The 27,436-nt window shown below is 34.9% G+C and overlaps 2 protein-coding genes and 2 long non-coding RNA genes across 4 annotated transcripts; 1 reads left to right on the forward strand and 3 right to left on the reverse strand.

The window, feature by feature from the left end:
• Positions 1–1,764: 1,764 nt before the first annotated feature.
• LOC147285342 (ran-binding protein M homolog) lies at positions 1,765–9,875 on the reverse strand. The gene is made up of 10 exons (XM_086243953.1): positions 9,211–9,875; positions 8,234–8,380; positions 7,994–8,080; positions 7,844–7,889; positions 6,672–6,748; positions 4,649–4,811; positions 4,053–4,121; positions 3,288–3,347; positions 2,815–2,901; positions 1,765–2,499 (listed from the first exon to the last, which is right to left on the reverse strand). The coding sequence occupies exons 1-10, from the start codon at positions 9,591–9,593 to the stop codon at positions 2,218–2,220; spliced, it is 1,401 nt and encodes a 466-aa protein (XP_086100079.1). The 5' UTR covers positions 9,594–9,875; the 3' UTR covers positions 1,765–2,217.
• Positions 4,917–6,661, reverse strand: LOC147285343 (uncharacterized). Its single transcript, XR_015122315.1, has 2 exons — positions 5,457–6,661; positions 4,917–5,270 (listed from the first exon to the last, which is right to left on the reverse strand). It is a non-coding gene; the product is annotated as an uncharacterized LOC147285343 (long non-coding RNA).
• A 246-nt stretch (positions 9,876–10,121) lies between the features above and the next one.
• Positions 10,122–11,118, forward strand: LOC147285344 (uncharacterized). Its single transcript, XR_015122313.1, has 2 exons — positions 10,122–10,290; positions 10,375–11,118. It is a non-coding gene; the product is annotated as an uncharacterized LOC147285344 (long non-coding RNA).
• Positions 11,119–14,965: 3,847 nt separating this feature from the next.
• On the reverse strand, positions 14,966–16,746 carry LOC147285345 (zinc finger CCCH domain-containing protein 20-like). The gene has a single exon (XM_086243437.1). The coding sequence runs from the start codon at positions 16,686–16,688 to the stop codon at positions 15,510–15,512; it is 1,179 nt and encodes a 392-aa protein (XP_086099563.1). The 5' UTR covers positions 16,689–16,746; the 3' UTR covers positions 14,966–15,509.
• Positions 16,747–27,436: the final 10,690 nt, after the last annotated feature.

A 27,436-nucleotide genomic window follows, 5' to 3' on the forward strand; every position in this document is an offset into this window, starting at 1 on the left:
TGTTGGTTAGAGGTTCACAAGGTAGTAGTAGTATTCCTAAAGTGATGCACACAGTTGAAACTTTACTTGAGGCAAAGCTTGGTAGCAAGTTTTGGTGGTTTGCAACTCAATTATTCATATCTCAAGATCGAGAAGAGAGAGATGTTTTCTTTCATAAAAGATCTGACCTCAAGCTTCAGTTTCTTAATGGTGAATTAGCTAAAAAATGAGTTGGATACACCTATTTTGTGTTTAATTAGTTTCTTTTATGTTGCTAACATGATTTAAATTGGTGATTGTTATTGGATCACTTCATTTTTTTTATCTGTTTTCGTTTGCTACCTAGGCAAGTAAATTTGCTTGCTTTTGCTTCTAGTTGCACTTCTTGTTCTTATCCCAAGCAAGCTAAAAGTAAGTGAAGTGTGAGGAGCAGCTGTGAAATAAATAAATAAATGAAATAACAAGTCTTATTTTCTGCCACATGTCCCACGAAGAGGACTAATTGCTAATAGTTGTTTATTTTAAAAAGTGATTGTGTGATGGCAGAGCTCGAACCAGGCAGCACGTTGAGGTTTTGGAAACTTGATCTGCAGGAAGCTTGGGAGCCCCGGAAGCTAGCCCAACTTCCCAATCGGATTCCATATGTTTTTTAGCTACCCACCCATTGTGGATGGGGGGCCCTACTTACCCCGAGGGTTGGGGGCGTGCTTAATGTGATCTCACAGAAGTGAACAAACCAAGCTCCGCACCTTTCCTAGTTAAGCTTCAATTATCATCCAATCACTTTAATGCCCTACTTAGTTACAAGCCCACGCTACTAGGCCCGGCGATATTAAAACATGATGCAATTCCTTATAAGCATTTGTATCATTCAATTTGTTTTCAATGTGGGATATTAGCATTATGTTAATTGGTAAGATATAATATTCTTAACTTGATAAGATAAGCTGGAGAAAGTTTTCATAAAAACCACACCCAAAGGCAACAAGAAAATCTAAAATATGATACAAACAGATTGATTTAGAGACATTTTTAATTCATTACTTTATAAAAGTTGTAATGAACTATCCTTAAAGCTCATTAACCATATGCATGGAATCATGTATTTCGTTTGTATATATATTTCTTTTCTTGTGATCAAGAGTAGTACTATTTCCCGGCCAAAAAAAGAGTAGTACTATTCTCACCGAACTGTCAACTTGCCTTGACCATAAACTCATGTTTATGATTACGAAACACGGGTTAATTATTAATAAATTTATAGAAAGAACAGTATTGTGTGCCTGGGTATTTGTCTACTAAATCCATAACCCCCTTCTCAGGCTTCTCTTTCTACAAGATCAAGAATAATCAAGTCTAAGCTAGACTATGAATAATCCAGTTTATGGAAGAATGAAAGAATTTACCGTGATCCCTAGTAAGCATGACATAACTAATGATCAAGTAGTAAAAAATGGATGACAAAACCACATTATTCAAATTAATTTAAAACCGTTTTACAGAAACATAGATTAGGGATACAAAAGTTTAATGATATAAAAACGAGTTAAATGATTAAAGGGTCGTATTTTCCAACTGCATATTCCACTGCTGCTTATCTTCTCTTTATTCGTTTTCTCTCATCAACCCTCCTGTTCTTTCTTCCCTAATACTTTCCTCCTGAACTAGAAAAATAAAAACAATACTGTTTTCTAAACTGCACTTACTAAATACAATATAAGCACGCAGAACATGGCATGAATATGAGTATCGTAAAATCAAAGCTGCCAAAAAGCCAATCGATACTGATTTGAAGTATCATATACTTATTAGGGAGTGCATATCCAATTCTCCATATCCATGCAACAGATGTTTTCCTAGTAATCCATTGGCGTCATCAAGTTTCTGACCAAAGGAAAAAATGGCGCATCAAGATAAATTTTCCAAATGAAGCAACCCACGAAATTCGAAATTGCAGAACCCCTATAATGTGAATTTCATATATTCAAACCTAATATGTAACATTTCCCAGATGACGGTTCAATTTAATTTTCTAATTCGAGATTATGATAGTGGGTTACAAGCTTACAGAAAGAGAACACCCCATTCTATACAGGAAAGGATGTATCATTGCGGCTCAGGTAGACATTAAGGGCGCCTCTATACAGTATGCTGGGGATTAAAGCCAATCTGTTCGGTTGAAATGCAGCTCAGAAAATGGCTAACTGTGCATATGAACAGAGGTAGAGAGCAAATCAGCTAGCACCTAGCCTTCTTACAACTGTTAAGTACTCTGTGCAGATGGAAAGCTTCACCTTGATCCCCACTCAATGTCCTTCTCTCCAAACCGCAAGCAGTGAGCTGCCTGAGTAACCTCTCAAGATATGAATGCAAGCAACCATGTGAATCTTTCAGGTTGGGATTTGTTGACAAGACCATTGCATTAACTGTGTCTGCCACGACTTCACGCTGTGACTCTTCAAGCAGATATCCAACTGAGGACTCTCCTGGTCGTTCATATGCCAGCAGCGCAACACAATCCTACAGAAAGAGGTGTTGTAATAATGACAGGCTTTAAACTACGATAACCAAAATGGAAGGATCTAGTTCTAATGCCTGATGCACGAAAAAAGCACCAAGGAACTCGAATCAATAGTGCAAGTGGACTACAAGTCACCACTCATGAGTTTGCCATTAGTGTATTTTCATGCCTCATTGGAAATTGAAAAACAAGCAAACTCTTAAGACGCATGGTTTAGTACTTTTTTTCAATAATATGAACTCACATATTATCCAAATTCCATATATATCAAAAAAATAAATATTTCATAAGTTAAAAAAATGTTCGGTTCTTACCTGAACTAGGTCCTCAAACACAGGCAGGCCAAAAAACTTTGCTAATTCAATCCTTCCATATTTCACAGCCTCCTCCAGTGCTCCAACCTACATGAGAAGTTTTAAGTATCTCAAGCCATCTGTATATATCTATCTATCGACTTTGTCATATTCATGTAGTATCACCAAAGCTGGCAACCATTTGCTCTATACAATAAACAAAAACAGACATTTAAATAAGACATAAGTCAAGAGGATAAAGCAGGCAGCAGTTGTTATTTGTGAACACACAATATAATGTGCCAGTTCACTTTGGGTAACAGTAACACTTGAAAGTTGTACGTCCAGCTATTTGAAATGATTTACACATTTCAGTCCATGTTCATAATATTCCTCCAATTTTATTCCGATTTAATTTAAAATAAATAACCCAAGTAGTTGATGAATTTTAGTAATATTAAAGCTAATGATATGCAAATAGGGGAAAAACATACCCGAACCAATTCAATAAACTTTTGGCAGTGAAGCAGAAAGCAAGTAGCTGATTTATCATCCTGCAGACAGAAAAACTGAGGTTATGACCTTAAATAAGCTTATAATATATATGTAGTTCAATAATCCGAACTGTCTATATATATATATAGATATATATTAGGCCCATTCAGGTGCGAACGTGCATTGGCCGAGCGATCGGTTCTGGTTTGTCGGCGTTTATGTAATGGTTTAGCTCCGGGATTTTGGGCGGAGCTAAATCCTAACATAAAGCCTCCAACAAGCCCATTCTATACCCTAGGAGGGGATGGGGTGAAAAGATGGGGAATTACCCTCAAAACTCAGGGAAGGAAGCAGCGGAGAGCGCTGCAACCGTGTTAAAAAAAGAAGAAAGGAACCAAGCGATTGGTTTCGAAACCGATCACTCGGGATCAGGTGCGCATGTTCGTTGGTGCGCACCTGATGAGTTCTCATATACATATATATATGTGTGTGTGTGTGTGTGTGTGTGTGTATTTAGTCAATGCATAACTAGCTGTGATGATGATGTCATCTAAAAATTAACAAAGGGAAGAAGGATGTTTGTAAGAAAGAGGCATATGAGGGAATTCAGGCTTTGCAATTATGTGAAGCCAACTACAAAACATTTGAGCCCTCTTGATGCACAATGAACAGAAGTTACAGCATGATACCGAGAAAACCATGTGGGTGTCAAGTGCAAAGAAATATGAAATATAAAGATATGACCACAAAATTAGACAGTCCACCTGAATGATTTGGGGATACCATTCACGGAGTTTACCAAGTGCAGAGTCAATCTCCCCGTTCCTAATAAGCTTCATTAGCAAAGAAAATTGGTCAGCCAGATGCAAATTTTTATTATAAAAATTAATATATATTGGCTAAATACTATGAAATGAGAAACAAAAAGGGCTAAACCATTAGGTCCATTACTAAAGAAAATATAGCCAACATTGTAAGATAAAAGGCATATATCGTCCAATCCATAAAACTTGTCTATCTAATGAAGCAGCCTGCTGCACCTGCATATTTTGAACTTTTTCATATAGCTTACACATCTTATAGCCAAGTTGGCAAAAATTCTTTAATTGTCTTATAAAGTCCTGTGGTTGAAAATTTGTATTAAATACAATACTATCTCCAGACAATAACAGCTACAGATTGTTTCTGGTTTCTTAAAACATTCAAGCCAAAAAACTCATCCCAAACAACTGGGATTTGAAAATTTTTATACAAACATAAGAGAAGCTTACACAGGACTTGATTCCAAAAAAGAAAAGAAACAGAATATTAGTGGACCAATGAACTGCAAAAACAGATTGTCATTGAAATAATTCAATACCTGTCTAAGAGTCTTTCTCTCATTTAGTGCATACACAATGTCCTGCTCATCAAAGCCATTTTCTTGAGCTATATATACAGGAGGAACAGTACTTTTACTAGCCATGTCAAATGAATTGACCGTATCTTCATAGCCATAATGTAGTAAGAAGGAGCGCACAATTCTGGTTAACAAAGTATAAATGAATTAACAATTGAAGCGTAGAAGTTTTGGAAATAAATCAAATTAAAAAAAAATAAAAATAAACAGTAAAATTATGACATATCAATTTCCAGGTAAACTTTAATACTGATAAAGAATACAAGCCAAACTAAAACATGTGACTCCTCTTAGTTAACAACTTAGCATTACAGACATGCCCACAACACCAAGGGATGCTAGTGTGCAACCCAAACAAGATGTGTAGGATGGCCATTTAAAGTAGCACCAGAAAATCTATTGAATCAAACTTTGAAGTTTACAACATCAGTAAACTCAAGAAATGAACTTGAAGCTGTTTCTCTAGCGGCACAGCGGCAGTGACCCATCTGGCAGAGTTCAAGATCTCGGGGTTGAGACAGTACAACATCAGGGAGGGGTGGGATTTGAGAGGGAAGGCTTCCCCCACCTGTGTACCTTATACCTATGGATTGATATAACGAAATTACTTGATGCTGCAAAGAAAGAATGGAAGACTACCAATCCCTCTATCTACCAAATCAACCACAACTTACAGGGATATATTTAAACTAAATTATAGATAAAATAAAATTTTAACAGTACAGGGAGCCTTGAAACCAATGTTTTCAAAAGCGGGCGTGGGGCACACCTTGAAGCGCAAGTCAGAGCAAGGCAGCTGGAAAACACCTTAGGCGTCCATCTGCTTGAACATATACCACAAAGGCATACGCCTTTTTTACAACACATGGGCCCCGCACCAGAAGCACAAAAAAACACACTATATCGTAGGCAACGCCTGATGATATCGCGGATGTGACATGCCAATGTTCTCAAATCCTCTCCTTCCTTTTCTCAGATCTTCTTATACTGATATTGGCAGCTCCTACATTGACGAAGGAGGTGGAGATCTAGGCTGTTGAAGTTTTCGTACGTTTCGTTTTCTGTTTAGTTCTGTAACATCTTGAATTAGAAGTTTCTGGATTTGTTATTTCAGATCTAATTTTGACTATGTAGCTTGTTAGTTTGCCAAGTTTTCTGTACTCGGTTTGCCACTATGTGGTCTGTTTGGCCTTGAAATTGTGTTATTTGCAACTTCTGATAGAAAAGAAAAAACAAAAAGTTAACAGCCATCTAATATTTGACAAATTTGTCACAGCCTTCCTCATCATGATTTGATTTCAATGGACCCCAAATACTGGGACTGATATCGCCCAAATGTTTTACCTAAAATGAGGCCCACTAACAAAAATAACTTATGGGTTGAAACCTTAATAGAGAATTATACTAAATAAAATAAGATAACACTCCTAATACTAAAAGACTTATAATAAGATTAAGAGTTCTTGAGGACATTTTATACTATACTTCTAACTTTATAATTTTAATCGAAATTATTCAAGTCCTAAAAGGCTTACGCCTTGGCTAATGAGTAACAAAACATCTCATTGACCCCAAAACACAGCCCGCTTCTTCATCTTCTGACACCCTGAATCTGTCCAAATTCCGAATTTACTTAAAGTCCAGTCTGGAAATTTAAGTATCAGGCTTTAGTTCAGTAAAGAAATTGGACAAATAAGATCAAAGAAGTAGAATGATGACCTAGCAATAATGTAATAAAAAGAAATGCTTGTTTAAATCCAACTACGACTATTATGCACTGCTTTTAATTCCTCAGAAAAATTTAAAAAATCGTACAACTAAATTAACAAATTATATATTAAAGCTAACGCAGAAACACAAACTTCAGTTACTAAACCAATTACAGAATGTCCGTTTCAGAGCATTCCATTTTTTGGTATATAACTAAGCCAAAAGCATGAAATGTCTTTATTCAAGGAAATGTATAAAACTAATGTGAACTTACCCATGACTAACATTAGTTGGCAAGGAAATTTTTTCAATCGTCATTTGTTGCTTCATCCTCTCTTGCGCTTCAAATTCCTAATCAGATGTTATGAACATGAATTTTGACAAGAAAACATGATATACAAAACATTTAGCAAGTTTCATAATTTCAGAATATGGAATGTTTTCAATTGTAACTCGTTTATTAGCAAACAATCCTTTATGAAATAGGACTTCATGAAAATTATAATACATACATTTTCTTTTCAAAAAAAACAAGTATAATGCATAACAGAAATGAATAAGAGAAAGCAACAAATCAGTGCAAAGTAGAAACATTATTTCTATCTTTTTACTTTCTCAAACTAACAAAGTTGTTGAACATTTCCAAATGAGGGGGGAAAATTAAAGAGAAGAAAATTAAGTCAACAGTCAAGCATTCATTGCTAAAACCTTAATGCCCCGTTTTATCTCACAGAATTGGCAATTGTAGACCCTAAACCCCTTCCGTGAAATGAATATCAAAGGTATGTGTGAGTGCAGATATTTCCTTTTGAGCATCTGGAAATGCTGGGAATTGAAATTAACAAACTGTTTTAATTCTTAGTCCAGTTGTTTGGTTTGTCCATGAATAGGAATCAGAAGTTCCTTTAGTTAATTGTAGGAAGGGACACAAGTGGCATTTTTATTCTTTTAAGACACAGTTAAAAGGACACACTGGTCATTTTGATTATTATAAAGTTCATACCTAAAAAGAGGAAAACAAAACACCAGGGTTCTTAGGTTTGCAAAACCCACAAGAGCCCACATCTTGTGGGTTTTGAAACCTATGGGAATGCAAAACCCATGCTTTATTGTACCATCTAAAAGTGAGAAAGCATTCCATTGGAAAGCTATTCCCTTTCCTACCCACTCCGTGAACAAACACACCCTAACAGTAAGACAGACTATGATGAACAGCTAGAGAGAGCAAAGGAGCAAAGAGGTGTTTGCCTCTTCACTAGTAAATAGTTGACCTTATAACTACAAAAATAACAATAATGATTACCATCACTCTAAATTTAAATTTCTTACTTAAAATTCAAAAGATAAACAACCACCTATGGATAGGCTGAGTGTGAACCAAGGACACAGAGAAAATTAAATGTACCATATTGATCGAAATAAAAGAAGAGGATAAGTATATCTTGCCTTAAGATCAAAAGCAAAAGGTTTCTGCCCAAAGTTGACTTGCACCCTGCCAGATTAAACACATCTGAGATGTAAGTACACAAGCCATTTCCCAATTACAACAGATGAACAGAAGGAAAAGCTTAAATATTCAAAGAAGATACCACATACTCCTCATTTTGGCTGTGCACAGCAATGGTAGGAAATAAGGGGTCCTTCATATCCTTGGGCACAGTTCCCACTACAGCACCATTTTTACTGTCACCGACATGAGAAGCAAAGTACATAAGAATCTTTCAATTACAGAAAGAATCAAGGGAAAAAGCATGAATCCAAAATCAAACAAGGTTGCATTAAACACCACTATATTCTTAAGAACAAGACACCAAAGTACACCACTGTCTTACTTACGTGAAAAAGAACTCCTGTGAGGCATAATTGATACCACCTCCAACTACATCACCAGATGTGTAGGTTGGGCCAAAAGCCTCTCCTTTTCCACCTCCACGATAAAGTAGTCCATCATCCCCGTGATAGCCACAACTATTTGGCTCCCATCTGCCTCATGGGGGAAAAGATTAACACAAATAGCATAACTAAAATAAAAAAACTTGCAATTCAATACTAGTAGTTTTCAAATCTCACAAACGATACATGCAGGAAAACAATGTTATCTTCCTTTTTTATTCCTACTTTTGTTCCCTTTCGTATTGGGAAGCAAATCTACACAGTCAATTACAGAACTCCCCAGAAGACACAGAAGATTGAAAATCAACACCCACCCACTATATCCTATTCATTGCAGGTTGTGGTGGACCACCACAGGTTGTTGATTACCTGTTGACCGCACGGAGAGCCAAACTCTCTTATTCATAACAAAAGTTCTGTACTACTCTATCTCACAGAGAGGCCTTATATCTTATTCTACCATTTGTTCATACGCCATACAATTATGAATATCATTTAAGAACACTCAGATGAGACAATCAAAGGTCAGAAACAACTATGCAACAGAAAACTGAACAATTGATCCGTTAATTGCTAGTAAACCCTATGCCCAATTACCTTATACTAGCTAACTTAATTAAAAAGAACCAACAGAACCAAATAAGCTACTTTCTTCATAAGAAAATCTCTAAGCTTGCAAGTACCCAGTTGAAGATTAAAACACAATTTTACTTTTTTCACCCATTTCTATTCTTTTTTATCCAATTCGATTTCACAACCACTAACGAATGCCCGCAATCCAATCCCCCACTAAAACCCAATACGCCCATCATTCTTATTCTTCCAAATTTCTAAACTTTCCAAAAACCCCACTAACAACTACCACTTTATTTTCCATTTTCCAAGCAACCAAATAGACCCAATCAAACAAGAAGCCTCACCCGGGCTGCCTCCGCATCTTAAAGCTCTCAGTAGTAAACCCAATGGCAATCTGGCCCTTGGTCCCAGCATCCTTGACAAAAATCTCGAAGTAGTACACGAGACGCTTGACTGGAGCCGGCTTGTTCGCTTGAACGACGCCGACGTCGTGTCCATGAAGATTGACGTTGGTGTACTTGGCGGAGAGCTTATCGGGGAACACCACCAGGAAGCCCCCGGAGCTGTTGATAGTGTTGAGCTCCGTCGGCGCCTCCTCGTCCTCGTCCATGTCGCTGGGGCCGCGGCGAACCGAACAGAGTCGCGATTGCTCCAGGAACCACAGGCCGAGATCTCGGTTGTTGCTGTAGTTGGTGGTACTGTTGGTGTTGTTGGTGTTGGTGCTCATTGTTTGAATCTGAAATCCCTAGAATTCAAGAATCATTTGGTGGGTATGAGAATGGAAACGAAAGCGAACCCCTTCGATTTGGGGACTTAGGAGGAGAGTGCTAGAAATATAAATGATCTGTTGCTGCAAGTAGAGGGAAGGAATCAAGAATCTTTATCAGACTGTTTGATAATATTTCATGAAAATGTTTTTTTTTTATGAGCAGGAAAATGAAAATGTAAACGGCTCGTTTCACACTGCTTTTGAGAGGGCTAAAAGACTTTTAAATGAGTAGAAGCACTTTTGTTTAAAAATGCTTTGTGGTGCTTCTTCCCAGAAGTGCTGCCTGAATTTTTGAAACTTCCCAAACTACCCCTATTCATTATACCAAATGCCTACATAGCCCTCGCATTTGTAAGAGAGTAGCAGATGAGTTGACTGTTCGGTTGATGAATCAGAAAATTGATGGTAGTTGGTTCAAAATTCTTAGCTTAAATGAAGTTAACCCCAAACTCAATTCCATCTTCTGTGCTCTTGCCACCATAACGAGCTTTATGTAATGCTGAAGGACAATAGTGAACTAGTGGGACTCTATAATCGGCAGTTGGCTGGAAATTAATAAAGGAATATGGACATCTAAGCTTTTGCATTCTTTTGGCTCTATTGTTGTCTGTTGATGCAATTGCATTTGTGGAATCTACTGTACCACCCCATTCAGGTTAGTAATTTCTTATCATCTAAGCTAGTAGCTAGGTATCAGGTGCAACATTCTTTACAATATATAGTGACTTGTTGGTTTCAGATGAAGTGAATTAAACCAACAGTTCATTCATATGATATGTGGGTCGGTGCAGTTTCACATCGTGTCATTGAATTGGCCACTCCTTTTTTTTGGGTCCAGAATTGGTCAATCCTGCTTCTCATAGTGCTTCTTCTAAACCTGCTAGGACTCATCTTCTCTTGGTCTGGCAGTTTCCTGTGCATGGTATTATTAAGATCAACACAACACTGATGGGTGTTTCAAAGCGCAGTCTGGGCTTGCTGCTGCTGGGGGTGTGTTGAGGGATCATACTGGTGGCTGGTTAGCTGGGTTTGCTGTCAATATTGGCAAAGGCTCTGTGCTCAGTGCTGAGTTGTGGGGTGTCTATTTTGGGCTTAAGGTTGCTTGGGAGGCTGGTTTTTTGGAAACTGCCTCGGCTACTGCTCTCTTTGCATCTTATTCGAAATCCTGTTGAAGAGTTTCATCCTTTGGCTACTCTAGTTCTGGGCTGTCAAAATTTGGTGGGCCTTGATTGGTCTTGTCAGATCAAGCATGTGTATCGTGAGATGAACATGTTGGCTGATGGGGTTGCTGAGTTTGGTCTCTTTGTGGACCCTGGTTTTCATTTTGCAGGATAGAGTGTTTGAGGACCTAGCTGGTGTTGCCAGGTCTCGTTTTGTTTTGTAGTTTGTTGTTTCTGGGCTTTTGGCCCCCCATTTACCAAAAAAAAAAAAGAATTGGTCACTCCTTTAAATTGACTTACTGCAGCTAAGTTTTACATTTTTATCACTTCTTCTGTGTTATATTCATTCGTGTTGCTTTATTTGGAAAAGCTATGTCAAGTATTTGGTCCAGTTTTACATACATGCCTACTAACAAGGAAGTCATTTCATAAAATTTATCAAAGACTCTTGGGGAAACCAATCTGAAATTAGATAATTCTCATCATGCTTGTCATTGCACTGGAGCTGTATAACCCATATTTACTTCTCTACTAGAGAGCACATACAGCCTCTGAGCCTTTAAATCGAACACCATCCCACCACCCCTGTGTGTCTCACTTGTTCCTCTTCTTCTGTAAGACTGCAACTACATCCACATATATTGTTCCAACCAAAATTTGGAAAAGGGTATTTAACTATGCAAATTAACATCAATGCCCTTGCTATGACATCATCTTGTTATGGTGGACATATGTAGCTTGTCACCTTTTGTTCATCACAGTATCAACATGTATGGATTTTGTTCTTTAGGGATGTTGTTAAAAGCATAAAACTTATTGCTTCTGTGGCATTGTTTGTTGGTACGTTGGGACAGATACTATTATTATGAATGCAAATTAATTAACAAAACAAAGATCAGGAGATTGAATGACAACTTTCTTTTATTCATTCATATAAATATAATTGCTTGTTAATTGTTCTAAACCAAGGCCAAATTAAATGGGCCTTGGGTTTTTTCCAATGAAGATGTTATTGAGACCCCCCAAAAAAGAAACAAAAGGTTCGAGTTTCAACTCGCGTGCTTCGGCTTCCAACATTCCAAAAAATCCAACTACATTGTCTATGGGCCTATGCCAAACTCTCACAAAGATCCAAGGCTGTGAAACATTTAATTCACAAACTACATCGTTTAATCCCAACTACCAGTCATCTATCAATCTAGAAGCAATTAATTAAGTGGTTACCACATTTCATGGCATGCATGTGATTGTGCCCTTTTCACTCACATATCATACATTTGTTTTAGTCCTAACAACAAATAATCTATCATTTTTAGTCTATTCCATCAACATCACACCCATGTTTAAAGTTTGAAACTATATTGTATATACATTACATTAGTTTCTAAGACACATTACATTACACTTAATTTATTATGAGTTGGTGCAGCCAAAAGCTTGGCTTTTGAAACCATCGGCGCACGATAATGACTGGCAACTACCCATTTTGTATATTAGATACTTGGTTTGACGGTAACCTCAATGTGCTGGGAAATCACAGTACAAAATTACTCATTTTCCTGGTCTTGTCTTGCTTTGATTGCCATTGACAAAATACACAAACAACAAGATTTTAATTCTACATTAACCCACAAATTTGTCTTCTATCATCAATTAATGGGCCCACATAAAATGTTCCTTCTAAAATATTATAGATCTCAAATTCTCAATGGACTGACTGAACTTATATTAATAAACATTATTTTTATAAAGTAATTCGGATGGGAGTTAGAACCTAGCCCAAATCTACACAATTTATTCACACTGCTAAAGGCCAAAAACATCAAGATATGGCGGACCAACATGTTTTACATAAGTGAATTGGGGTTAAAATTCAATGAGAACATCTTATTCAATCTTCATGTCCAATCAGTTATTATAAAAGAGAGTGCATAATTATAATATGCATCAAGTAAGAATTTTAAAGTAAGAATTGTTTATGTACACATAAATGACTGTACTTAAGATTTATTTTTAATGTAAATAGACTATACTTGGTAATAAGAGAAAATTTTGAATGAGACACTTATATGATGGAGAGAAATTTTCCTATAATATGGACATGACTGATTTAGTATTTCAATTCAATAATATAATGATACATATACTCTTATACTTCATCACATAAAACTTTTTCTAATTTCAAGATAAAACATATCTTATTGAATGTCAAGTCAACCTCTATTTTTATTATAGGTAAATTTTTTCCAATATGATTATATCATGTTATTAGGAGGACATGACACATGCATGAATGATTAAATTTATTATACCAACGTAGGAGCCTTCATTCAAAATTTTGTCTCCTGATAAGCCCTTGTTGTAGTGGTCCTATATACTGATGATACTACCTGGAGTTTTTGATGCCTAAAATGGATATTCTTGGTGGATACTCTGGCAATGTGGGTGGCATATCTATCCCAGAATGATGAGGAAATCAGGACCATAAGCCCCAAATCAAATTCTGCATTCCCAAGAGCACAACATGAGCAGATTGAGAGCCACAATTACACGTGGCAAACATGCAAGCGGAAGATGACACTCCTTATGTGATGCGGCACATAACCTATGACTCATGACCCAGATAATGACACTAGTAGTTGAAATTACACTTAAAAATTATTCTGCTCCTCTTTATTTGTCGGCAACATAAATTGCTTCTTCAATTTCTCTTCCTAAGATTATTTATAGTATATTTTTTCAAGATTGTGATGACTCTCTCTCGGTCTAATTCGCAGAGGTTGTCTCTGTTTATTATCAGATGCATAGAGCTGCGTAGCGATCAACAATGCCATTGTCAAAAACCCAAATTTATTTTTGTGAATTCAATGCAATATTTGAACTTCAAGGGCTGCATTTAATAAGACCATTTTCAATACATTTACTTGTAGCACACATTAGAAAAAAAAAAAAAACATACTTTAGGAGAAAATGTGAATCTCTCTACATTCAAGAGTTAAAAATATTAAAATATTTGCAAAACATCAGATAAAATTTTCAATATTTATCGAGTAAACGCCAAAAAAATCTCCAAAAGCAAGCTCAATTTCCAGCCTTGGAAAAGTTAGTGGATGTATTAGAAAACAAAAACTTCAGAACTAATACTGGCATTATTGGTGTCATTATTCATCTTTTATGAATATTTCCAACCGCACTCAATAAATAACATCACCACCAGTAATTATCTATGTCCAACTCAACAGCAATGTTTACCCATGATACAAACAAAGCCATACACATCATGATTTTGACTAGCTCTTTCTCTATTCAATATTCCTCAGAACCTAGTGGCCAAAAAAAAATATGTTCCTCAGAAGTCAGAACCTCATCACAGTCATCACAGCTTGATCATCAACAATTAATCAACAATTAATATGATGGTGAAAGCAAAAGCTTTGAGTAGCATATGCAGGATTAAATGTAACGCCCTACACACACACACACACACACATTTTCTAATTAAGGTCAACAGCAAAGCTCATATTGTAAGACATTGCGTGTTCGATGGGTTAAATCAAAGACTAAAACATAAAGTTGACACCAATAACACCAGCACAATCCAATGGTTTCTTTCTTTGTCAGAGATATAATTTCTTCCCCTTATTTCCATCCATGTAAATATGTAATCAATCAAGTAAGTACCATTATTTTCTTTGTCAGAGATATTTATTTTCCCTTGAATTCCAATTCATGTCCCACAATTCATGTGGAGTAGGAGAATGGGAGTTCATAGATTCCTCCAACTATCAGCTTCATTTTTCAGACACTGCCAAATATGTGAAACCCCATGAGAATTGAACCCCAACTGCCCCACTTAGGACCTATTACCTAAATTCCATAACTCACCCCAATTTTCCCAGCAAACCTGTAAATACGGACATCTACTTGATGGGTTGACAATTAATTGATGGGCCTTATCTTCATTGTGCTCTTACGATGGAGTAGTTGGGGAAAAAGGGAAAAACAAAAATGACTCAACATAAAAAATTACACATTTCTCAAACTATTTTATAGTGTAAATATCATGGTGAGTTAAACAAAGCCAAAACAGATAGGAACAGGCTGAGATGCGGACCCCATGCACAAATCCAACCAAATGAATCAAGAAACAGAGCACCGTACACAATGAACTTGATAAAAATACACCATTACATTAATAATTGCATTAGGGTGAAGAGCATACACAGAGGCTGATAAGTTTTTACAATAATAGAGATCAGTAAGTGGATAATAGTGATAATAGACACAATGATAATTAATAGAAGAAAAAGGGAATGATCCACTGTCTGCTTAAACTATACAAAAGGCATTTCTTTTCCTTACCAAACTAAAATTATGAAATTATCTACTCCTTAATTATCCGAAAACCCCCAAAAAAGAGATTCTACTCTTCACCCATCACATACCACCTTGGCTGCAAAAATATTACACATGAACTTGAAATCTTCACCTCGACTTTGCTTCCAAAATCGAATTCCCAGATAGATATATTCCAACTCTCCCTCTCTGCTTCAGACACTATTCACAATAAGAGAGAGAGAGAGAGAGAGCAAAATAAGATAATTAAAGGCCACCAAATTAACCCAAAATAGAATCATGAACAGATATTGCAACAAATTATCAGATGGGTAATCTTCTTTCACAACCCACATGACATGACCCACTTGGCTCACTCTCATTTCACCAGCTCCGAGACCCACCCAACATCCGGAACACCAGCAGCCGGGTCGACCCGATCCAGAGAATTCTCCTTGCTCAATCTCTCAAACATCTTAACCCTCAAATCCCTTCCAGACTCGACCCTCTCCATGGGAGGCTCTTCCTCACAACCCTCTTCACAGAAATCCAAATACCCAATTCCAGAACGGGTCGGGATCCGGGTCGGAGTCGAAGGCAGGCTGCAGAAACCGGGTCGGAGCATGGACCCGCGTGGAGATACGAACCCGGGAGATCCCACTTGAACATTCCACGAAGAGGGCAGAGACTTAACCTTACTAAGCTGCAGATTCCTCAGCGACGCCACCACTTCGTTGATAGAGCTCGAACCCAGAGAGCGACTCAGCGACCGAGTCATCGGCGACATCGGCGGAGACTCCTCCGGCGAAACCGACGTCGGAGACGACATGAACGGCAGCGTTTTCCCACACGAAGCAGCAGCCTCAATCGCTTGCCTGAGAGGCGACCCGTCGTACGAGTCAGCGGCCGAGTTGACCGAGTTAGAGCCTCTGGGGCTCTGCTGGGGCAAAACCCTAAGCTGCTCTGGCGTGTGCGCGAAGAAACAAACCCGACGCTTACAGCTCGTGCCGTCCTTGCATGGCTGGGTCCGGTACCGGGCCGGGTGCAGCCAGCACTCGAAAACCCCATGCGCGAACTCGCAGGCGTCCCCCTTCTTGCAATGGCCCTTTCGGAAATCGGGGCAGGCCGTACCGGAATAGTGGTACTTTCTCGGATCGCGGCGTCGGGCCTTCTCTCCCGGGTGGGCGTACGGACACTCGGTCCAGTCGTGCGACCTCCCGCGCGCGCAGCGTCTCACCTTGAACTCGAACATTCTGAAATGGTCGCAGGAATAGGCGTCGACCGGAGCATCCGATTCCCGACCCGAAATGTCGGAGTCCGAGTCCGGGTCGGTTTCGTTGGAGGGCAGGTAGCGTTGGAGCGACGTTAGCGCTTCGTGGAGATAGTAGGGGTTGTTGTTGTAGTCGGCGCTATTTGCATTGCCGTCAGAGTTAACGGAGACGCCGCTTAAAGGGAACGGACTCAACGGAGAGTACATCTCGGCCGTTGGATCGTCGAGTTGGAGCCATGGAGGGACGTGGACGGTTGGATTTGGACGATGCGGTTCTCCGAGCATCATTTTTGTTTTTTTGGGGGTGGTTTTTGGGGTTGGATGGCGGTGTTTAGGGGAACATCAGTGTGGAGTGGGTTCTATATAAACTGCTTCAGGAGTGGGGCTTTAACCGTGGTTAGGTTATATTAGGTTGTAGGTTAACCATGGTTGGGTAAAATTTCTAGGAGCTCTATTATCACTGCGGCTAAAAAAAACGTACGGGGAGTTTCTGAGTCACGGGGCTGTGAGATTGAGTATATACAGCGTCAAATCTTTTCTCCACGTGTTATCAGCAGGGTTTGGGGTTTATTTGTGTTGATCATGAGGGCAACGTGGACTTCTGATTTGTCGGTGAGATAAATGCAATGAACGTGCTGTTTGTTGATCATGGGTTTGGACTTTTTATCATGACTACGCCCTAGGCTTCCTAAGGCGGTGGAGTGTGATTCGTACAAGAAATTTTGTAAAAAGAAAATAATAAAAAAATCTTTTGGGCTGCTGGGTTTGTCTAAACAGCAACAAAAAGAGAAATGAAATCCCAAAATAAAAAGACATAAAAACAGAAAACTGCAAATAAATAGACAAGAAAAGGAAGCTTCTAGAATTTTTTTATTTTTTTTACAGTTCATTTAATTTTGAAGCATCCAATAGTATACAATGGAGTAACTTGCGCCAAAAGCGTTTATAGAATATCATATTTTGTTGAATTATGTTAGAAATTTTAAAAGTTGTGTACCATATTTGAATTTTAATGGATATGTTAATATACCTATAAGTATTTTCTTTGTTATAAATTAACAAATATAAAAGTAAATCCAAGGAATTAAATTTCGGATTTCGAGAATATTTTGATGAAAATTTTAAAGATTTTTAATGAAACTTTATCATATGTTTATTTAACATATTATCTACTAAATTGATAAAAAAACATTAAAGAAACCAAATTATATAGTAGGTTTTATGTGATATAAGGTGAATATAATGCGCGCTGGAACAAATACTGTTAAATAAAATTAGTATAATTAATAAATAAAATTAGTATATTCTTTATACTGTATAATTTAATTATATACTAAAATCTAAACTCTAATACTTTATATACTCTATATACCTTAATACTCTTTATACTCTATAATTTATACATTAAACCCTATATATTCTATATTTTTTAGAATATTATGTTTTAAGCTCTTTAGAATATTTTTAATTATTTTTTTATATAAAAATGTATTAGAGTTTAAGGTTTAAAATAACTAAACGAAATCTCAACCTTTTTTTTTTCTTTCCAATTGCCCAAAGGCTCCAAACCCCCTCCTTTTTTTTTCCTCATGCCTCTCTCTTCAATCTTTTTTTTTTTTATCTTTCCTTTTTTTTTTTCTCGTGCCTCTCAACCAACCAAGCTTTGTCTTCACTGAGTGTAACAACTCAAATTTTGGCTTATGGTAATTTTGTTATTTAAATTTTTCAAATTTGTTTTAAAGTTTGTTTAAAGGAATTAGAAATTTCCTTAAATTTATTTTAACTAACTTAGTCCTTTAGTTGTGGTTCTAGAGCTTAGTTGTGTGGAAATGAATATTAGAAAATGAAAATGAAAATTCAAAAATTTGGTGATTATTATTTTTTTCAAAATTAAATTATGAGAGTATGATTTTTCATAATTTTTTTAAAAGCAATTTGACTATTTTGAGGTCATACAGAATTAGTACTCATCAATACGAGTCCGTAGAATTTTTCGGTGAATTATTTGGAGTCTCGAGCTATTTTTGGTGAATTTATGAAATTGAAGAAAATAGAAAAATTTCGACGAAAATTTCGAAAAAATATTCACAAAAAATTGTTAAATATGTGTTTTGATTTTGAAACCCTAAAAAAACAAAATTTAATAGCTTGAGTAAACCCATCATCTAAAATTGTATGGTATATATGTGAAAATTTAGAGAAATGTGTAAGCTTCAACATCATGCGTGATATTGATAATTTGATACAAATACCCACAAATTTGCATATTTATATTATAGGCTTTATAGCATGCATAAATTAAAATAGAATTTTAATGAAAAAATAATTGCATAAAAATAGGATTAATCATGCCTTAGGATTTTGCTAGGGATTGGAAAGTAATTAGCATCCTTCAAGATTCAAACCCTGAAACCCAGGAATTAAATCTTTACTCACTCTTCTCAATGTCACTTGAATTGGCACTCTTTGATATTAACACCCTTATCACATTATATAGAAGTATAGAACAAAAAGAAAGGTATATTGTGGAGTAAGTCTTCGGTGGGGCTTGCCCCATTGGGACATCTCTCACATGAGATGGGACCCACATGGTTGTGGGTCCCACCTCATGTGAGAGATGCCCCAATGGGGCAAGCCCCATAGAAGATTTATCCGTATATTGTGCGTACGTATATAATTTTGGGATCAAAGTATTTATTGTATTTAAGTTAACTTTTGGTGAAGTTAACATCAATGTCTAAAAAATAGTTAAAAGTGATGCTACTCGATCTAGGTTATACCCACTGCACGAATCTTGGACAGAAGCAGATCCCATCATTTGGTTTGTAGTAGGAGTCAATAGATGAGATGGCTCAAAGGCATAAAATAGACGCTTCATATTTTCAACTTCAGAAGAATTTGTGTAATTTTTTGTTAATTACAAAATGAGAAATAAAAAAGGATAAATGATTTAGAAAATTAGTATTAAATACTAAATATAAATAGTTTTTTCACAAAAAAGCAAGTCACAATTTATTTTTTAGTTTAAGTACTAACCTAGAGTAAGATATTTTGGATTATGTCATAAATTAGTTTTCTATACGGTTATAATTGTTTGAAATTCATAAAAATTTAAAGTTTATAAAAGTTTAGTGCTTTTGATTTAGGCTTGGGAGATGAAGTCTTATAACCTAAAGACTAAACATTAAAGTTTAAGCCTTGCAAACACTGAAAAAACAACAAATTAATAAAAAGTTGTGACTATTAAATAGTCATAGCTCGGTATAACTATATTTTTAAAAATTGGTACATAAACTGAAATTTAGTATTTAAAGTGAAATGACATAAATATTTTAGTAATTAAAATAAAATAATATTGAAATTATATACTTAAAGTTAACGGACCTAAAATAACTATATAGGAAGAGGAAAAACTTTTTGGGTTCCTTTGTATATTCATGATAAGAGAATTTATATTGTACATAACATACAAATACATCTTTACCTCTTAAATTTTGATAGATTCACATAATTTTTCATGATACTGTAATATAAATTTATTTGTGAAATTCTCATTTTAGAACTTCCTCTTTAGCTAGAAAATTTCTTCATGTCATCCACATTACCATGCTTGAAAAGTCTAAGTAATAAAACTCCATAGGCATATCCATGAACCTCCACTTGTAGAGCCAACCATATGGTAGATGGTCCAAAACCCTGAAAATGATATTCCCTAAACACAGGGCCACAGCTGCTTGTTCTTGACCAATTTTGCTCTAACCCCACAAATCCTATTATGCTGTATTTGGGATGTGATTGTGTGTTTTAAGTCACTTTTAACCAAATAGAGTATGTGTTCCCCCATTGCAATCCAACCACCATGGGCCATACATCTATGGATATTGAAATGGACCTGCATGTGTGTGGTGGAGTTTTATGTTTATCCACTTGAGGAAAGACAGAGATCACATGATTAGATTTCTAATTTAAATAATACCCCTTTTGGCATAATAACTAAAGTTGAGCATCCTGCATCCCTAGTTGGGGCTCACCTTTTATGGATATTTTTACAAACAGGATCACTCTATTCTCTTAGTTAAAGATTTCCTTCCCCTGGCAAAAAAAAAAAAAAAATTTCCTTCCCCCAAAAGAAAAATCTTTACTTTTATAAAAAAAATAAGAGTGGGTGTTACAGGCTTCATAAAAAATATTATTGTCTAAAATACTCTTTATTCAATAGAATATTTACATAAAAATAACTTAATAAATAAAGATATATTTATAAAATATAACTATTAAAATAAAATTTAAAAAATAAATAAAATACACCACACCACCTTAAACACATAGGAAGAACAGTGAGAAGTTATAGAACAATAAGAACAAAATACATAATAAAAATGCTAATTAACATGCACGAGAGAACGTGTCAAGAGACTAGTATAATAAAGGCTATGCAAAATTAATGGTTTATGAATATAATCAAGTAAATTAGTTGATCATGAATTTTTTTATTTAATACTAAATGGAAGTTTTAGTATGGGAAGAGAATGAGTAAAAGTGTAAAACTAAGAAAAAATATTAAGTCTGGTGCTTTACAATAATCATTCTCATTAAATCTATTATTAAATCTTCATTTTCACTAATGAGAAAGACTTTTGCATATAGACACAAATTGATTGATAAATGCCAAAAATTTAAAGAATCTACCCGATCTAGGGCAATATAGAGTCACCGATACACAACGAATAAAAGTCAAATGGTGAGCTTTTAATGAAATAAACGAATGTTCCAACAATTAGAAATTTTTTTTCTTTAATATGAATTCTCTATTTATCATTCTAATTTATGTCTTGCGAAAAAGACAAATGAACGAGAAACTATAGGCCGTTATTCTTGAACAATCTGAAGGCCGAAAAGTACTTTCACGCCAAAAATTGTAGACTTGTTGGCTGTGCTTTTAAAAATCTTAGAAGCGTTTTTAATTAGTCAAAATCGTTTTTATTTGTGTTTGACAAAAAAAAAAAAAAACGTTTTTGGGTTATAAAAGTATTTAGAACTATTTTTTGAGGAAACACCTATCATGTGCTTTCTTATGAAGCATTTTCAAATACATTCACAATAAGTACTTGAATTTTTTTCAAAAAATTTATGCATTTTTAACAAAAACGCTTCTAGTGAAAGTGTAATGAATAAATGCGCTTTCTACATAAGTACTTCCAATCAGGCCAAGCGAAATGTGAGATGTTAAAATTAAAGCTTAAGTACATTTATATTCACTAATTTGATGAATTTCAAATTAGTTCATAAACTATAAAATATTTCAAATTTCTCCATTAACTAATAAAAATATATAAATAGTTCATCCGTTAGAGATTCCATCAAAGGGACCATTAAGTGCCACGCTAGAGGTAGTCTACCTATCATTTTTAATGACGTGACATTGACTGGTAAGGGAAAAAATGGATTTGACCCCAAAATAATTTCCTGCCAATTCCACGACGACACGTAACACCTAACTCTGATATGGGCCTACCACTTTTCTCCCCTTTGTAAATGAAACCGTAAAGCCCCATAAATTAAAAAAATCGAGTTTTTGTTCTAAAAGCTAAAATAATGCATTTAACCATTGGAATTATAATTTTCTGCTCACCCAATAGTTTTGTCCACGATTTTCACTGCAAATTGAATCTTATACAGTGTAAAGGTTGATTTTTTTGTTATATATGATAGAAATTAGTGTTTAAGGAGGCCTAGTAAACTACGTCTAACATGGCATTTAACAGTCTCTTTGATGAAATTCCTAATGGATGGACCATTATGTATGCTTTTTGTTAATTAATAAAGAAATTTGAAATGTTCCATAGTTCATCAACTAACTTGAAATAGACTCTATAGTTGATGGATGTAAATGTACTTGAGCCTAAAATTAATGTATCAATATAAAAGCATTCTACCTAGAAAGAATATAACCGTCGTGATGGACGAAATAGACCATTATTCTTCAATTTTTTGTTGAGGTCTTTTTAAAAAAATACTCAAATTGAATTAGTGAACGATTCTATGCTTCGCGATAAACCTAACTTTGAAACTCTTTGAATACTTGACACTTTTGTCCTTCCATGAAGTTCATTGTTGTCTTGGCTATGCTACCCTTTCCACTTCACAACTACAATGAACAAAAAAAAAAAAGGCAATATTAATTTATCTAAAAATAATAAAATTATATTTAGTATTCCATATGTATTCATTGACAAAAAGTATTATGTTTATACCTACATATTAATTTATCTAAAAATAATAAAATTATATTTAGTATTCCATATGTACTCATTGACAAAAAGTATTATGTTTATAGTAGGTAGATGAGAATTGAAATGGATAAGAATGAGGCAGGCATGTGCAAAAATGTGTAATGGAAGAGTAGTGGTGTGGTAAAGGCCAAGCAATGACATACATAAAAAGCTCCTCTGCCAAGCCAACCAAACTTTTGTCTCTTTTCTCTGGCCAAAAAATAAAATAAAACTTTAGCCAATGCATTATTCTAAACATAAATGGCAGCATAGATGATAGAATAGAATACAAGTGATGAGGCCTTTGGGTTTAGGGTACACTTGGCGGTTCTAAGGTTTTATAGGCCCTTTTATTGCGGCACGTAAGCCATTTGCCACCACAACAAAGGGAATCCGGTACTCTGTGTACCCTGTACTCTACTCCTTTCTGCTGCTTCTAGCCTTCCAGCGTTTTCTGGCTTTGTCCAACGTGCCCTCGCATTGTGCCATATGGTTTTGGGCCTTTTGGCCTTCTTGGTCCTTTTCGAGTAACTTTATCTTTTGGGCTAAATGAAGCAACGCAGGGTATTTTCTTCTCCTCAATGGATAATATGTGTAACGTGTGTTATTAAGTATATAATTTTCATCAACTAGTAAAAATATACTTACAAAATACTATGTTCAAAGATATTTTAGGTTCGAATCTTGCCTTAAATAAAGAAGAAAATAAATATTAGCTATTAAGAGTGTCAGCGTTAAGGATAGACATGGAGACAACAATATCAGGCCTCCAAATATTGAGAACCTTTAATTTTTATAGACTCATTATATACTTATATATTATGTTAAACTCAAATAAAATACATTAAAATTGAGAGATCCATCTTTATAGTTTTTTGTGGACTATCAAAATTTTAAAGTTGAATATAATCTAATAATATTTTTCGGATAGTCCAGTGAAAAAGGTCATGAAATTGTTCACTATACTCCCAAATTCGATCCCCTTTTTTCTAACTCAAAAAAAAAATCTAATAATACTTTATGTTAAAGAAGTTGTAAATTTGAGAATAATTCAAAAAATGGTTTTTTTTTCGTAAGTACTTTCAAAAGAATGGTTCAATCCCTAATTAATTTTTTTTTTTTAAGGAAAAAAAAAAAAAACATAAGAAGACACTTCCATGGATAGGATTCAATGTTTTGGATTGCAAAACAATTTTGGTATTAACTCACAGGGATCACGTGGAATGTTGACCAAAAAAAGCTAAAGAAGGTTAGAGGGTGGGTGGCATGGGACACATGTCCTAAACTTAGGGCGCTGTGATCCCTCTCGCGTCCCGACAAAACAGAACAAGCTCCCAGTACGAGAAATATCCTGCCCCTCAGTGAATGCTTTGGCTGTACGGACCCCTCCCACGCGTCCCCATTACTGGCCCTATTACCGTACACGTGTCCCTGTCCTTTTCCCACTCGCTCATGAAGCGACAACGCTGTCCTACAATGACTGCCACGAACGCTCTTCCAACACGCGGCGTCATCTCCATGCCTCTAGATCTCGAGATTCACGTGATTTTTGACGCTTCTGCGTCTTTTTTATTGACCGCTTCGATTTTATCTTTAAGATGAGAAATAATAATTTATAAAAGGAAAGATTTTAGTTTAACATAACTCCGAATAATGATGTTTCGTTTTATTTTCATATTCTGTTTAAGAGCTGTTTTACTCGCTTTTCTTTAATTCAGTTGTATATTTATATTTCATCTGAAATGTTATTATGTGTTTAAAAAACTAACCATAAGTTAATTTATTATATTTAATTATTTCTGATGTTATAATAATAAAAGAGAAAAATAATTTAACAACTCTTTTTTACTTTTACCCTTATTTTTTTTTGCTCTTCTCCAGTACTCAAAAAATCACATCTATTTTTTTGGGTCTTTTTCTGTATACACCTTTATCTATTTTTTTAATTAATTAAAAAATAAAATATTCCAACAACACATTTGCAATTCGAACAAAAAACTCATTTGCAAAGTTTAATTTAAAATGTTGGCAAAAAAAAAAATCTAAAACAACTCATTTGCATACATAGAAAATCTAATAAAAAAGTTACATAAGTTCAAAAAAATAAAAAATAAATATGTCGTTGCAACTATTATTCTCTCTTCAAATGCTACAACACTTTGGATTGACCTAAGCATTTGTTTGATCTGAAAAGATCATATATGAGACAAAAGAGAAGAATTCTTAGGCCTAAAAAAAATGTGTTAATGTTGGAATATTTTTTTAATTAATTAAAAAAGTACATAAAAGGTGTATATAGGAGAAGACCCAAAAAAAATGGACATGGTTTTTTGGGTAGTGGAGGCATACTAGAGAAGAGCAAAAAAAAAAAAAAAAAGCAAAAATTATTAAATGGATGTGATTTTTTGGATACTAGAGAAGAAGAGGAAAAAAATAAAAGAAACAAAAATTATTAGAAATAATTAAATAAAAGAGAAAAGAGAAATTAATAGGTAATAAAAAAGTGAAAAAAAGTTTAGTAATAAAAAATAAGGATAAAAGTAGAAAAGAGTTGTCAAATTATTTTTCTCTCTCATCGTTATAATATCAAAAATAATTAAATACAATAGATTAACTCATAGTTAACTTTTTAAACATATGATAGCATTTTAAATAATAAGTGAACATAAACTTAAGTTAAAAGAGATGAACAAAACTGCTCTTATTTTGTTTTATGTAAAATAAAGGGAGAGATAATTACCAAATTCATGGTGGGTTTGTTGCCCACACAATTAATACTTAAATTGTCGGGTTTGATGTGAATCATGTGATGTGGAATGACAGTGATCTTTACTCAATTCCTAATAGTCTAAATTAAGAAATAATTTATTCCCATTTTTGGTAAATGACTTAATGACATATTGAAGGGGCATATACTATATGAGGTTATATAGCCTTTATGAATTATAGGTAGTCCTGTAACTCCCTTCCAGGCTTTCATCACATACAATATTACCAGAGAATTGTTTAATCACTTACCTCGCAGACAAGGCACTTGCAAATGCCATCTACCACGTGATGACTGATCACGACTCACGTGTAGTCAACTGAGCAATATTGCATTTTATTAGACACCACTCATAAGATTTTCTAGTGTTCATATTAATAGACTTATAGACACCACTCACGATTACTTTTTTTTTTTTCATAAGATTTTTACCGTTTACTTTATATTATTTCCAAAACATTCTCTACTAATGTGTTTATAAACAAAGAGAGTGGAGAATTCGGTGAGATTGATTAGGTTAAATTAAAGATTGTTAATAATTATTTGATTTAGTGGATGATATTCATTTTTTTTTTTACTTTTTTATCCAAATACTACATGAGGGTGTGTGCTTCCGTACCACCCAAATTTTTTTTCTTATCGATTTACCACCTGAAATATCAACATGTGCCAATGTGGCATCTACAGTTAATTTTCTGTTAAATCATTAACTTTTTTCTCAAATTTCATAGTTTATCCTTAAGTATAATTAAGAAGAGAAAGGGAAGGAGAGGAAGGGTGGCCGACATCATCCGGGATGGGTCGGCCTTCGGGGTGAGGGTAGGTTGGTTGGGTTTGTTTGTTTGTTTTTTTTTTTTTAAGTGTATTTGGATTTTAGTTTTGTTTTTCAGATATTTTATAATATGAATTGACAATATTACCCTTCAAGTTAATAGAAAAATTAACAAAAATGGATAGCAGATGTCACATTGGCACATATTGATACTTCAGGTGGTAAATTAACAAGAAAAAAAGTTTGGATGGTATGAGAGCATACCCCTTATAGTTTATGTGGTATTTGGGTAAAAAGGCCTTTTTTATAGCAAAAAATGTTTCGAATTCAAATCTCATAAACGACAATGGTTCATTAATCAAAAAAATTAAAATTAAAGAGTTGATCATTTCTACCGTAACAAAAAAATTATAAGAAAATTACTTATTTTATGATACTAGGAGATAATTTTGGAAAATTGATAAGGGGTTAATTAGTCCTAAATCTATAGTTTATGTCGCTTTTATGTCATCTTGGGCAAATTAAGAACATGAAGATAACTTTAGTGAAAGTGATTCTTTTATGGAAGTACATTGTTTAGGCATAACAAGTGTCCCAAGTCGATGATAAACAATTAAATAAGAAGGGAATTGCTTCTTTCTTTAATGTAACGTACCTAATTGCTTGCTCCATTTGGAATAAAAAAGTACTGTTTTCCCTTAGAGATATTTTCGGAATTCGAACTTGATCAAAAGCTAAAATGATCCGAAAAAATAAAAGATGGACAACACAATTTTGTTGGAAAATCTAATATATGCTATATTATCACACCTCCAATAATTCATTTTACTTTATCATTAGTTAATGCGAATAATCTTTTATAACCTAATATCATAAATTATCTTGTAAGGGGACATTTTTGGATCGATAATTAATTATCATATTAAGGCCTTAACCATTTATGAGATGCTTTACATTAGTGGTGGTGTGGTCATCATCAAGGGAAGACTTTTCAAATCCTCAAGTCTAGCCAAGGTGGAGAGTCTTTAAGTGACTGAAAAGGAAAGCATATGTGCATGCGAAATGATAACTGTACTATACTACTAAATTATAAAGAGGGTTTTTATCAAGTGCTGCCCAATCAAGTTCTTTGGGTGAAATTGGTTCAACATCTTAGGGTGAAGTTATATATGGAGATAAATTCATGACATTTTATTTTTGACATAAATTTTTAATGGGGTCTACT

Source organism: Dryas octopetala, chromosome 5 (assembly GCF_963921425.1).
Source record: "Dryas octopetala chromosome 5, drDryOcto1.1, whole genome shotgun sequence".
Taxonomy (NCBI): domain Eukaryota; kingdom Viridiplantae; phylum Streptophyta; class Magnoliopsida; order Rosales; family Rosaceae; genus Dryas; species Dryas octopetala.